At 35.6% G+C, this 14,883-nt stretch overlaps 1 protein-coding gene across 3 annotated transcripts in view; it reads right to left on the bottom strand.

The window, feature by feature from the left end:
- SYT14 (synaptotagmin 14) overlaps nucleotides 1-14,883 on the bottom strand; it is an 80,105-nt gene that overhangs the window by 44,815 nt on the left and 20,407 nt on the right. Inside the window, exons 1-2 of one of the 3 annotated variants that reach the window (XM_058835508.1) lie at nucleotides 6,431-7,382; nucleotides 1,885-2,103 (exon numbers count right to left, since the gene is read on the bottom strand). In XM_058835508.1, the coding sequence (XP_058691491.1) occupies nucleotides 1,885-2,103; nucleotides 6,431-7,382 (1,171 nt within the window). Of the gene's footprint in view, nucleotides 1-1,884; nucleotides 2,104-6,430; nucleotides 7,383-8,575; nucleotides 8,741-14,883 lie in introns of those variants that run through there. The other 2 variants (XM_058835511.1, XM_058835509.1) reach the window with 2 other exon arrangements.

Below are 14,883 nucleotides of genomic sequence, written 5' to 3'. Positions count from 1 at the left end.
AATAGCACCTGGTGACTGATTTAGCAACAGAAGAATAACAAAAAATGAGGTGGGGGTATGAACTGTAACCTTCCAGATACAATATTTGATAGAATATACAATATTTGATAGAATATACAATATTTGATAGAAGATACAATACTTGCCAAAAAGGTTCTTTTGTCATAGATTGCAACCCTGATACAGATTTCCAGACTGGAAACTATCGCTCCTCATTAACTATAAACTCTGATGAGTTAAAAGGATGATAAGGAGCACAATCATAAAAATTTTTTAAAAAATTGGGTACTGACTAGCACAATGATTTTGAAGCTTAACTCCTATAGGGCCAAAGTAAAAAGTGCAGATGAACTCAGGATTTTTCACTGAGAAGGTGAATGAGATTGGATAAAAAAATCTGAGCAATTACAAAATAAAAAGAGGAATGTCATATAGCTATGGCTGTTTCAACAACTAGCCTTAGTAATCTGCAGAGAGAGAAATATCTTATTCTAGATATCTGAAAGGAGTCTTCCTGTGTACTTTTTGTATAAATCATATCTGTTATTATTTGCTACTAAATTTTCCATCTGTTAATATACATCATCATTCTTTCCCAACAGTGACAGAAGCCATAAAAAAACCTGAGTATCTTATCTTTCATATTCCCCCCACCAACACTGTTGAGAGATCTCAACCAAACATACTTTTACTATCCCTATTTCTTCTCCATCAGAGTGTTCAAGGATCAGTTTTTACCATCTGACCTCACCTCTGCATCTCCTTCACTATTTCCTGGAACTCAGACTACCTGCCTTCCTACAGTTTAACAGCAAAGGAAGCAAATTAATTTTCTGATGATCAAAAGAGAATCCTTTTACTCTACAATTTACTTGAACTATGGCTTTCATGTACTTCAAGCCTTAGCTCGGAATCATGAATGACCATGTACGAATTTCAAATTTCAAAAGCAAACAAATTATTATATCATTTAATTATATCAAATTGTAGAAACTGCAAATTCTTTCAAGCCCTTCTGGACTGTATAGAACATTTAATGTGAAATATCTTTTAATTACATGTACCCACTTTTTATTAGAAAACATCAAACACTAAAAACTTTTGCATTTTAGCATACTAAAGGAAGACCAAAATTGCCTGACTACAATACAGCACCTGTATCAGAATCTGACTTTTACCTAACTCCCAGAAAAGTTAACTTATCCTGCTTAAAACAATTCTCACACACCTATTTTCAAATACAAAATGCATATTGACAAAATATTGACAGCAGATTCCTCAGCCTCTACATCAAGCTGTCATCCCAACTTAAAATCAATTAAAATTATATAGCATGTAAGAAAACATCTATGTTTAAATCCAACTTTTAGCACCATGGAAAAATACATTAATCAAATCTTTGCAGTAATTTCTTTCTATCATTTCATGAAAAGAAAAGATACAGAACATTCCAGCAATGCACACTACAATGACCATATACACTGAAGCAAATAACCAATTCCATTTACTTTGCTGTTAGAACAGCTTATCAGTACAGGAATAATATGTCTTCTTTGTATTTATAATACCACAAATTCAACAAGAGCTGCCATGTTTCCTTCCTACATCAAAACAGCTTAAATTGCCCCAAAAATGAAATGGATAATGATAAAATTAAATGAAACTTAATGTAACAAAATACTGTATCATTTTTAGTATTTCTGGAAGAATGTATACAAGTGTGTGCTTTTTTTTTTTTTGAGCATGCACTAATATAAGAGGTGTCTGGATATTTCTTGCAGACATTGACTATTTGCTAGCCAAGCTGCTCTCATCTAGGATTTACTTATCCAGAACATAGTTCTGAAATTTGGAATAAAAGGAAGGCTTTTAAATCACTCTTACCTTCTTCTATTGAGGCTTCACTACTGTATCCATCATATTCTGCAGACAGGGGACTATATTTTTGTCTGGTTTCCCATATATAGTTTTTTTGCTGTCTGCCATCCACCACTGGCAGCCTGGAACTCTGGGTTCTAGACAAGGCCTCATGATATTTACCCAGTGCTTCATCTTCACTCTCAGATGATGAACCATGCTGGTCTTTACTCATATAAGAATTGTCTGTTTGAATAAAATAAAGCAAATCGACTACAGCTCAAAATAGAATACAAGAAAATAACCATAAGAGGTTATCATTGAAGATACTTAAGCCATTTCAATTAAAATTTCTGCAATATTTAAAAAATATCTTGTTGTAATTACAAGCATTGTGATCTTGTAGCTGCTGAGAGCTGTTCTCATTTTCTAGAAGACCTGAAAGATTATTTAACCCCAAAAAACCATACTAACACTTATTCAACAGAACACAGATCAATCCATGTAAGGCGGCACACAGACATTCTTGAAACCCTTCATTAAGTAGGAACATGCTTAAAATAATTTATGTAAAGTAAATCCAACACTGCTGCAATATTACATTTGGACACCTAACATATCAAACAAGCAGCTCCTGATTCTACGTTCCCAGCTGATTTTTGCTCTGAGTATGTAGCATAGAAATGAAACTGATTTACAAAAAGAAGCCTACAACAAAATCATCTTTAGGATAGTTATGCCAGTAGTGCTTAAACTCACAATAACAAATGGGAAAATGCTAGTGAAAGATGTTTGCATGCACAGTTTTATTTAACTTACAATAAATAGCTCCTTGTTCAATAACTGAAATTAATGCTGATTTTTACTGCAGACATCTGGACATCTGGCAACAGCAAAAATTACATAGGGAAAAAATCTATCCCGTCAATTCTTTTATAGCAGTTATGTAGTGCCCACTCCTGTGGCCAACGTTTTCCAACTACATCTCAAGCACGACTTCCTCCCACAAATCAAAGATTAGCTGTATTTTTATTTCAGTAAAGGGAAAACTTCCTCCTCCCTTTTTCCAAAGTACAAACAGATTCTGCCCAAATTTAACATGCCTTGCAGAAGTACTGTAGATCTCAGACTCTAATAGGCGTTAAGAGTTCATGTAAACTCGGAAGTCAGCATTACCTCTGCTCTGAGACCAAACCTATGGTATATGATTTGCCAGTGCATTTCCATTACCAGCAGAGCTCTGAGATGCCCATAATGCTGTTTCTCAGCTCTCAAATCTGACAGAACGTTGTCTTAACTTGCTATCCAGCCATGCTCAACTGCTTCTCCCCTCCCTGCTTTTATGCCCTCAGCTCCAGATTGGCATTTCTACTCCCATTAATGTCTCTCTTCATGCCCAATCAGTCTCACTTCTTTGGCTGGATATTCCTGCTAAAAGAGAGATCAACTTATTCAAAATTCATCCAATTAAAATTAAATTAACTCAATGTATGCCAGCCATCTAGTCCTCTTTTACAGTCAAGTGTTTGCCTCTCAGAGTACGAAGAGGTCCATCCTTCCTACTTTTAAGAATCGCTTCCAGTAGAGGTCTTTTTCTCCCTGGTACTCATAAAGAAAAACCTCTGCTGCAAGTTTAGGTAATAAATCTTTTGGAAAGTTACATTTATACAAGTAGAGTCCTATACCAAGTTCCTGCCTCCCAGCCCCACACTCTCCAAGTTCTTGTTCCAACCACCCCCTTTTGGTTTCTTATGGTGATTTCCTCTTTTTTTTTTTGGCTATTCAAGCCCAAATTATCTTGACTTGAACCTAACCAACTACTCATGTAACCTTGGCTTTTCACCTTTAGTCTCTCCACCTTCATATGAAGTTATCAGTTCTGTCCATAGCTATCACCCTTCCTAGTTCAAATCCCAATCTACCATGTGCATCGGGTCCTGTTTGGTCAGGAAGTTTCTGTTCTCACATAGAATACGTTTATTCTCGATTCTTCTGTTCAAACTCCCAGTGTCCATCAGTAACCTTAAGTATCAAAGGCAGGGTAAGACCTGCTCTGCTCTTCAATCCCTACAATGAAGCATATGAGTGCAAATGGGATGGTCAGTGAATTTAACAAGCAAAGTACAAGAAGTGTTTACCATGTCTTTTCAGAAAGAAAACTTTCCAAAAATGTACAACTTTGTCAAACCTAGGTGTTTTTCATAGAAGAACATGGCATCTCTGACATGGGAGAAGCACTCTCCCACATTTCAAGCACATATTCCAATACACAAAGGTGCCACAGCATCTTTGTAAAGATGAAATATATATTTTATTTTTTTTTGTACATTACCCAGCATGCTTTTCCCATAACCTATTTTTGGAAACAGTTAAATATTTTAAACTATAACTTAGGGAAAAAAACAAACAATAGGATCTCAGACTTAGAAAGAATGCCTAATTTCCTCACAATTCTTTCAAATTTGGCACACAATTTAGGAGACTCATAATAAGGTCCTGAAATGGAAATTTGTCAGAAAACCTTAACTGGATGGGGGCTACAGCTCTACATACAATGTGTAGATCAACTTAATTTACCATTTATAGGAAAAACAGTGCCTTGAATGACTTCTAAGGAGCAACTAGATCTTTCAACTCTGGACTATAAATTCAAGGCTAGTAGATATGGTTCTTCCTGTTTATGGATGGCTATAAAGCAAGTTCCATTTCAGTGATCATTTACTGAAAATATCGTACCAAGCAGGATATATTCTGGCTAACACATTCACTGCAAGAGGTTGCCCATAGAAAGGAAACTCCTTTGCTGTAACAGAGAGTAAAATTTTCTATCTCATACAGCCCTCCTGGGGTTGAAACCTGCCACACTGAAACTTCTACAGATTTCCACAACTGTAATTAAAGATGAGCATACCAGGCCTAAAATACAGTGCCAGACATCAGTATTAGGTGCATCCATTAATATTACAAGAAATGTATTCACAAATATGAAATCAGGTTCATTAATTAATCAGCCTGCATAAAGAATAGAGTAGTAAATGGGAGCAACATGTTTGAAAGAAGAGTTGAAAGTTGTCTCTAATAATACGCTGATTTTTGTAAGCATACAGAAGTTCTCAGTGATAGCAGTTTAGTTTTTTTCTCCAGTTCCTATCCTAAAAGAATGAGAATGTACACCATTATTATAAGTCATGAAGCAAGACCTCTTCAGAGGACATAAAAACCTCCAAGTTTAAACATAAGCTATCCATGCAATTTTTATTTTTTTTTTTTTTTAATTACAAAGCAGATTGATTTCAGATTCTTGGGAAAAGATATCTTCCTGTACATATCTTCCTACATACCTGTACAATCTTCCTGTACATTTGGAAAAAAAAAAAAAAAAATCTCAGAGTTTTATGCCTTTGCTTGCCACTTCTCATTTGATTTTTATACCTTATTTGGAAACTTGCCTAAGAGAATTTATGTTCTTAGCAAAAACTTTCCTTTATTTGGCTGACACAGGTCATGAGCAATTATTAACCTATTGAAAGCTATTAACCTGCTTATTATGGGACCTAAATGCCATTTTTGAGAGAATATACCTTACAAATATATTATTATGTAAAGAAATAGGTAAGATCATAGTTTATCATACAAACATGGAAAACACTCCTAATTCAAACTAAAAAAAAACCAAACAAACAAAACCAAACCAAAACTCAACAAAGTAGGTAACTGAAATTTTCAGATAAGGAAAACACACAAGTGAAGAAAAAAAAATGGGTTTCTATTAGGAAATCATTCATTTCTGTACAGAATCAGCACCTCTGGAAAAGCATGTGTTGCTTTCTAAAAATTTACTATGCAGCCTAAAGTATATAAAATTGCAAGGTTTTACTTCTTACTTACAAACTGTTATTGCAATTCCCTTATCAGACTAAGATTGGATGTTGAAGACAGCACACAAAGTATCCATAACAACAACACACAGGTTTTCTTTTAAGACTACAACTTTAAGACAAGCCTCATTCACTTCTTTCTGTACTTAAAATGCACTTAATTGCCATTTCTTATTGAGTTTCTCATTTCTTATTGTGTTTTAAAATCATCTTACGAATCCCAGAAATATTCTGAAGATCTACTGTAATGTAAATGCAAAAGAAGTTATTCCTTTTATCATCCTAGCACATTTAATGCAATGCTTTTAATAAGCAAAAAAAATTAAAAAAGAAACTTTTTAAAAAGAAGCAAAATAAAAATCACTTTCACAGATCAAGTATTAATTTCCAGAATTAATTAATTCATAGCTTTCAGCAGAAACCACACAAGGCAGAGAAGGCAAGAAACTGTATAGAGAAAGAGTAAAGTTAGAACATAGAAAAGGCATTTATTAATCAGTTCCTTTAAATAATACTTTGGAAAGTAATTAACTTCCAAGAAATATCAACATAATTAGAAAATGAAGCACTGAAACAAACCTACTTTCACTCATAGGAAACACTATTATTAAATGTGTAAATTAGGTGAAAAAAGTAGGAAATATGGTAAGTTTCAGGAAAGGCTGAAGAACGCAGTTTGCTGACAGACTCCTCACCTTTTCCTCCTGTCTTCTTGTTACATAGCTCTCTTTCTAATTTCTTTGAGTTTTTCCTTTTACCCTCATTCACAGTTGTAGTTGACACATTGCCTTCATCCTTTGAGATGGGTTTTCTTTTTCTGTCAAAGAAGGCTTCAGATTTATTTTCTTTGACTTCATTAAGGCAAACGGGACGGTCATTGTGCATCTTCTTCAAGCTTGAGTCTGATAATTTCTCCTTCTGTACTTCAACAAGTTTTGTTTCTATATCTTGGGGAACACTCATACTGGACACTTTATCAGAATCTTTAAAATCAACTCCAGGTATCTGTGGTTTGATTTTTTTATGCTCATGATTCTTGGAATTTTCTGATACTGCATATAGACAATTATCTTGCTCCTCAATAGATTGCTCCATTGTAAGTTTTTTACTTTTCAGGTTGCTATCCTTCAAGAACTTCTCATTTACAAAACACTCATTTCCCCCTACTACTTCCCTTTTAAAAGGTCCTCCTACAGTCTTCAAATCCTGAGCTACTTCTGCATCACTGACAGGATTATTATCATCTGTGCCTCTTAACTGGCACTGGTTTTTGTTCAAGACATGGTCAGATACTCCAACTTGACTTGTACCTTTTTTTACAAAATCTAACGAATTAAAGTTATGACTCTCTTTATGTTCAGCAGCATCTCTCTTCATCTTCATATTAATTTCCTGAGAATGAGTGAATGATGGTGTGTGTTCCTCTCTGACTTCCACAGGTTTATCACTCTGCATTTTGGAGCTCTCATCTTCAGCCCGCAGGCCATTGATCATGCTCGTTACTTGCTCTGTCACTGAGTCAGCCACAGAGTAGCCAACCTCACCGACAACACTGGCCAGGTCATCCACAGCACTGCTGAGCGTGTCCACCAGGGAAGACACAGAGGGAAGGCTCAGATTTTGGTGAAGGTTTCTAAAGAACGCCATTTGTCCAGCCTATTCAGCAACAGCTCTTAATACTGAGAGGTCCTCTGTTTCACAAACTGATCGTCTCTGTTTCTCCAGCTTCAATTTCAGAGCTATTTGCCTTTGCTACCTCAAAAATCAATACATTTACCAGGGGAAGTTGCAGCTTTTCTCTTTCCATTCAATAATCATTGAAAATAATAAGAAAACAGCTAAATAAATATCTTGAAATGAAGCCACAATCAACCAGCAAAACCATAGTCTTTCATCAACTGCAGCATCAACTAGCCATAATAAAATTAATTATTTTCAAAAACAAGACAACTGTGTGAGGTGGATTTTTTTTTTATTCTAACCTGTGAAGAAGAAGTTGTGAGACATTTAATTTTTTATCAATGTCACACTAAAACAAGCTTTTAACATAACACAACACATCGTGGAGACTGCATCACCCCAATGTATTTGTTGTCTTCTACATAAGGTAAGATATTTTGGAATATCAAGACTTGTTTTGTAGCAAAAAAGAAAGTTAATATGACAGACAATTTCTGAGGAGAATTTTTTTTTTGCTTCCTGGAAAATTGAAAATAAAAATCTAGCTCCATAGAGAGACAGAGGGGAAGAAGGCCTCTTCGATTTCACATTCTGTTCTCTGGTGCCTGACTCCTTCTCTCAAGTCAGCTAACGAAGCCTGTTCACAATTGTTTCACAATACAAAAGTAGAAACAGGTTGTTTTAACAAACCAAAATATCTTTTTCAAGGTCTAATTTCTTTCATGATCCTTAAAGACCTTGTTGTATTAAAACATATTCAATAATGTGTTAGTCAGATATAAGATATCACTAAAATTATTATTTAAAATTATTTTCCAAGGGAATAAAATAATTCAAAAAATATGGTGAAGGATTTGGCTGAGTGAAAATCCAATAATCCTATTCACAAATTTATCTGAAAAGATTTAATTGTACAAAATTATGGAATGTTAAAAGAAGTTCAAGAGTATTCTCAGAGTGCAAGAGAAGTAACTCCCCATAAGTAAATGCAAACTCTTTGGTTATATAGCTACTGAATTTCTGTGGCTTATGGATACAAAAGATTACTCCTTTCAAGTACTGCAGCCACAGGAAAAGTCAGCATCGTTGTGTTGCTACATCCTTGCAAAAATTTGTATTCTTATAATTAAGTCTAGTACACTATTATGTCAGATACTTACAAAGTTTATCTTGTGAATTCTTTCTTGTAGTGTATCCTGAATCGAGATCTGGGAAACCACTAACATTTTCAATACACATCTTCTTATTAATATATAGGAAAAGTAGCAACATGAGAATAATGAACACCCCGACTGCAGACAGGAATCCAATTGCTTCAGGAGATACTAAAAGAAACAGAAAGAAAAATACATTTAAAAACATTGAAAAAGTTTGCAAAGTTGTAATATTATCAGAATTGATCGTTAATAAATACCTTGAAAGATGCAAATATATATGTCAGTTATAATTAAAACCCCACAATTTATATCTGAGTTAATGTTTAATCATCTTTTCAAGAACAGAAAAACAACTGGTCCTAATCTGAGAGGGACTGACACTGCGAGCAAGAGGTTCTGGTGGAGGATGGGACAGTCTCTGCAGAGGAACAGGGAGATTATCTGAAGTTGCCAAAATCAATGATTTCTGACGGAACACCTGAGAGACAGCACTGGAAAGGAGCTTAGAGTGCCCCATCTTCTGGAGGTTTGGCTACCTCTGCTCAGGCCCAGCTCTGAAGCAGTGCTGCCAAGGAGGGACCGAGCCCTTGCCCTGTCCACCTTGCTATGTTCAGCACCTGGCTCCTGTTCCCTCAGGAACCAGCTGGCGCACCTGCTCCCTGGTAAGCAGGATACTTAACGAGCAAAAAACAGAATGAGAAAAACCATGTACATTCACTTGCATATGAACCAAGAAAGAGCTAATGGAGATAAAGCAAAAAACCAAAACCAGGTTTGAGGGAATAAAAAGGCTAAAGTAGGCTGACATGTCTTAGAAAGTAAGAGTATGTAAAATACAGAATATGTAATTGCTATTAAGCAGATAACCGAAAGGCAGTGTTGGGGATCAGTGTCGGCAGGTGTAGAATCTTTGAAGTCCCTCAGCACCTAACATCAATTATACTATTTAAGACTAAGATTATCAAGGAGCAGGTTTTAGAAATATGAAATCTGCAAATGGATGTGGCAAATTAAAGCAAAGGGGAAAGAGTATTTAAAGGGCAGCTTGCTTATTGGAAAGGAGAGTGGGCAGCGAAAGGGATATAAAAGAGCAGCAAAAACAAAAGTCTGAAAATGTGAGAAAGAAGTAACAACTTATAAAGGCAGTTCAAGACCAAGAGAGGGCACATCTTCTGAAAGGAGTGCAGATGCCCACAGGCTATAATGAAGATGAGCTGCTTCATTAATAAAGGCTGCCAGGATGTCAGAGGGAAGGCCCTCAGGAAACCCAGTGGACTCTACACAAAGAGAGTTTTTTGTACCCAAAACACTTGAAGTGAGAAGTTAAAATGGTGACAGGATTGCAAATTTATTATGAAGTAGGGTGGCAGGTTAAAGTGAAGGGTTACAAAACTGCAAGCCAAATAATGTTTTGGTGCAAGTTATAGGCAAAAATGTGATAGAACTCAATAACTACATGCAATTAACTACTGTAGAGCATTACAGAACTGTGATTCCTAGTGATATGTAACATTAATTAACTGTTAACTGGTTTATTAGTAGTTTAATGATAATTAAAAAACATTATAGGTTCAGTTATGTCACAAACCTGCATTCTAAACAGGAAGAGTAACACCTAAGAGTGGATTTTGTGACTACAACACACAGACAACACATCTTTCAGAGCTGAACACAACTGCATTAATCTGGATGAAAGCTGGGATTTCACATACCCCTTTTCTTCCTCCTGCAACTCCTGCAAGACTCTACACTCAACTCCATAAATCCTGTTCTTGAGGGTTGATTTTTTTTTCTATTTAATAGAGATTTATGAAGCTTTATCAAATTTACAAATTCTGTTTGCCAAGATCTTGGCACTTCACTTTAGGACTGTAATGCTGCATGGCATCTTTCACTATTTAAAAAGGAGTGGGATTAAAGAAAAGTTGGCATCAGACTCAGTGTTCTCAGAGATGCAATACAAAAGGACAAGACACAAGAGTCCGAAATAACTACAAGAAAAGTTCCAATTGGAGATGAGGCGAAAATGATGATGAGGCGGGAAAAGTCCAGAATGAGGGGAGTTTATCACTGGAACAGATTGCCTAGATCAGTTATAGAATCCAACTTCAATGTTATCCCTGCTTTGAGCAGGGGACTGAACTGCAAATTACTTTCCCGGGAGCCTTCCAAATGAAATCATTCTGATTCGACACATGCCCTTTGTAAATCTGGGCTCATACATCTATGTAAAAGTACTGAGAAATACATTCAGTTCCACAACCCTCTCAGTTCATTTTGCAGGATGACAGGGAACATTTGTGCCTGTGGTGCTGTTCTTAAATTATTATACAGGTGTCTTTAAAATCTGACAAAGAAAAAAAGATCCAAAGAAATGCGCCTTCCACCACGAAAAACAAATTGAATTTGCACTCCTGTTTTGAGCTAGACATCCAGACGTATCTAAAACTGGCAATTATTTTTGCTTCACTTCTTACTTCTGACCAGAAGAGATCATATAACATTTTACCTAAACCACCCCTGAAAATTTTCCCATGAAAAGAAACTTGCCAACAACTTCAAATGAGACATCCTGCTGCATCAAGAGGGTTAATAAGGTGAGAAAAGTGGATTTCTATTCTGGAACAAAGAGGAAAGGCAGTTAATTTTTTAAAAAATTAATATTTTAATTATTGTGAACTTTGGCATGTGTCAGGCATTCATTTCTTGTTTTTCAGGTGTCTGTTTACCACACACAAGAATACTCTGAGATTTGACAAAAGCCTCAGTTCATATATATTAATTCAAAGCTAAACAGATGAAATCTCCCAAAGTTCTGCTGGCAGTGGGCATGCTTCCACCTCTTTCAAGACTGTATTATGGATAACTGAGAATATCCGAGGTTATTGGAACAATACCCAGTTTTATCTAAATTATTGATCCTGACCCAAATGAGACTAGAGACTGGGCCCAGAACAGAAACTATTAATTTTCAATAACTTCCAGCCATAGCCCCTATCAAACACAGAGGCAGTGGCAGAAAAGGCAGCAAGAGGGAACTGTGATTCATCAGAGCACAGGGACCAGCAGAAAGAGCAGCAGGAGGTGGCACAGGTTAATAATGTTCAGGGAGGAAATCAGTGCGAGATATGAAGAAGATGTGACACCAATTTGGGGTACACGGAACAAGTCAGAAAGCAATGAGAAGGCAAAAAAGAAGACAGATCAGAAGGCATATAAAGATAATGGGACCTGTGAATGAACTATGAGAATGATTGCTTCCTTATTGGAGCAGGCTGTCCTAAGCAACTTTGCCTGAATTCAGTGTCCACACTGCTTTGAGGAGGAGGTTTAACTAAATTCCAATCATGGAATGATTCTCAAAAAAGGGCAGTGACAGTCTCCTTTTAATAGGATATAGTAAATGTACATCTTCAGGGAAAAACACTCTCACATATGTCATATTTGATCTTTTAAACCTGTAGATTTAAATTGCAATTTTTTAAATTTTTACTTATGTTTCTATTGTTCGGCAATCAAACTGCTCTGATCCATCAAAATATGTCCTTAGGAAGTTGACCACAACCTAAAAGGAACTGAAAGCTGAGTACTTTGGGTTTTTTTCCCCAGCACTTTCTGGGTACTAAGTAGTTAAAAAAGGCACAGTCTGAAAGCCTTATAGTTCTCTATGGAAACACAGTATCCGATGACATTTTTCTGGAGTGAAAAAAGAAACATTGGCTAATACCTTACAAAAAGAATGAAAATTACGCTACAGCAAAACTAATTAATTATTTATGTAATTCAGTGTGAACACAGGACTTGAAAATTATATTTCTGTATCCATTTGCACTCATGTAAAGAGTCTTAGAATACTTGTTCACAGATTAGGTAAATTATGAAGCTGAAATCCTGTAAAGTATTACCATTATGAAACCAAGGGAAAAAAATGTACTTCCATTTTCTACATTAAATGTGTACAGATTCCCATCTATGAATACAGGTTTTATACATCACATTAATCTTTCAGTTAGTTTCTCACAACTTAAGTGTCAAGCAGGTATACTTCATAGACAGAAAAAAAATTTAAACGTTGTTTTTTGCATAAAAAAGACATCTATGCCGCATTCACCACCAGAATTATTTTGATTCAAAACATATTATAATAAATTCTGAGTTGTCGGGGAATTAATTGTACCATGAAAAGCGTTTAAAAAATGCTCAGAGGTTCCCAGCAGTTTCTTCTACTATCAGACACCAGTAGAAAACCAGTATTTTCTCAAAGTCATACTTCAAATTCAAAGTTCCTATTTGTATAAACTTCATAATTATTTTCAGTTCTTGAGAAAAACAACAATGAAATTCTGTATTTATGTTTGAAATTCATTATAATATAAGACAGTTTTAGAAATACTGAAATAACAAACATCTTTCTACAAAGTTACCAAGACTAATTGAATTGCTGGCTATGGAAGTGGCATAGAAAGTCACAGTCATTACAGAAGTATCACCTTAAGATCACTTTAATTCCATTTTGTTGTTATCATCACTAGAATCAGAAGTATTAGAACACAGAAACTTACCATCTCTTCATCTTAAATATCAAATTAGCACCTCTTTCTCAAATAATAACTTCCTATGACAAGGTTATAATTTTTCATTTCCAAAAGCTGTTTCAAACTCTTCAGAAAATAATGACATGTTCAAACATATGCCACCAAAACAATAAAAATCCTCAGATATTTTAAAAAGATGAAACATTTTTAATATGAAATTTAAAAGCATTTGATATTTTAGTATGTAACCAGCCCCAAACTTTATATAATAACCAATAAATTATTTTTGGAGCTTTCACACTCTACATCATACCACTCATGTAGCTAGCAATGTACAAAGCCACACAGTTCTCTCTGATGTTTCAATTATTCATTTACAAATGCAATATTATCTCTTCTGTACACAAATTAAATAACTAGGGGGTATGATATGAAAAATGCCAATTATCTTCAGGATCCTAGCACAAAAAAAACATTTGAAATGTAGTATGTAAGCTTGTTTTTATTTATAACTTGGGTTTTTGGGGTTTTTTTACAACTTGACCTTTAGATACCTTAAAGATACTTTAGCCCTTTAAGTTCTTTTAAATGTACAGGACTGATGTTTTGTATTTAGTCCTGAAGAAGAATGATTTACTGTTACTCATTTTTACACCATTACATCTTGACACTCCATGAAAATAATCTGTACTGTCCAGCTCAAAACATTTTCATCCAAATGCCATTCACTGCTGCTTGTCACTTCTTTCCAATTTTGCCACTTGCAAAAGAAATTAACATACTTTTAGAAAGCTGAGCAGGTTACTGAACAAAACAACAAGATTTGTGCCTTGATTGTCTTTTCTCCATGCTTGAATTATTTATCTCCAAACAGGATATATTTATTTTTCACAGACAACACATGTCATAACAGAAAAAACCAAATAAATCCCTCTACACCTGCTGCTCCCAAGTGAAGTACTTTGGTCTGATTACTCAACAGGAGTAGGGACTGTACTTTCATTTGCGTCAATTTACACATAAATTATTTTTGCTAATTACATAGGATTGTCTCCTCTTTAAAAGTAAGTAACTGAACTTGAAGGCTACCTAAGATTTCATGCTCTTTTTAAACAGCTTTTCTTAGACAAAAGAAACTCAATACACAATGTTTCACAGCAATTTGTGAATTTGTACATAATTAGTGTCTTTAGTGTTTACTGGAGTAGTTGAAGAAGGAACAAGTGAATAGAACCTTTTTTACCTAAACAAACTGCTACACACCTACAGAGGGTAATAGTTTATCCACTGTTGCTTTAGAATTCTGACTTAAAACATTAAATGATTGACTGACTACCTGCACTCTTTCACAAACATGAACTATATATGGCAGAATCACTATTAGAGTGTTGCAGTCAGCAACCTCAGGATCTCGTCCAGGGAAGCAGCAGGATTCTGGGGACCAGCATGGAGCACCAACGAGACTGGCCTTTGTTCATGAAACCATTTATTCAGCATGGGAACAAACTCAGATCCAGAACAGAGCCCCGAACAGAGGCAGAGCAGGGGTTTTTGAGGGACAGAACTCCCGAGGGTCTCCACCCTTGAGGGTGGAGTTCAGGGTCAGGGACCAGTAGAAACACAGCAAGGGAGAAACCCCTCAGGGACTCAAACCCAATCAGAGCACCTGGGCCACCCTTCACAGGGGGTTTGGGGTGGGACAGTATAACTCTTTGTCTCCCCTGAGGCATGTTCCCACATTAGAGTGCTTTCCCATATAAAAAAAAAAAAGCAACT

The sequence above is a fragment of the Poecile atricapillus genome, chromosome 3, assembly GCF_030490865.1.
Source record: "Poecile atricapillus isolate bPoeAtr1 chromosome 3, bPoeAtr1.hap1, whole genome shotgun sequence".
Classification (NCBI taxonomy): domain Eukaryota; kingdom Metazoa; phylum Chordata; class Aves; order Passeriformes; family Paridae; genus Poecile; species Poecile atricapillus.
This window is presented reverse-complemented; position numbering and strand designations above follow the sequence as displayed.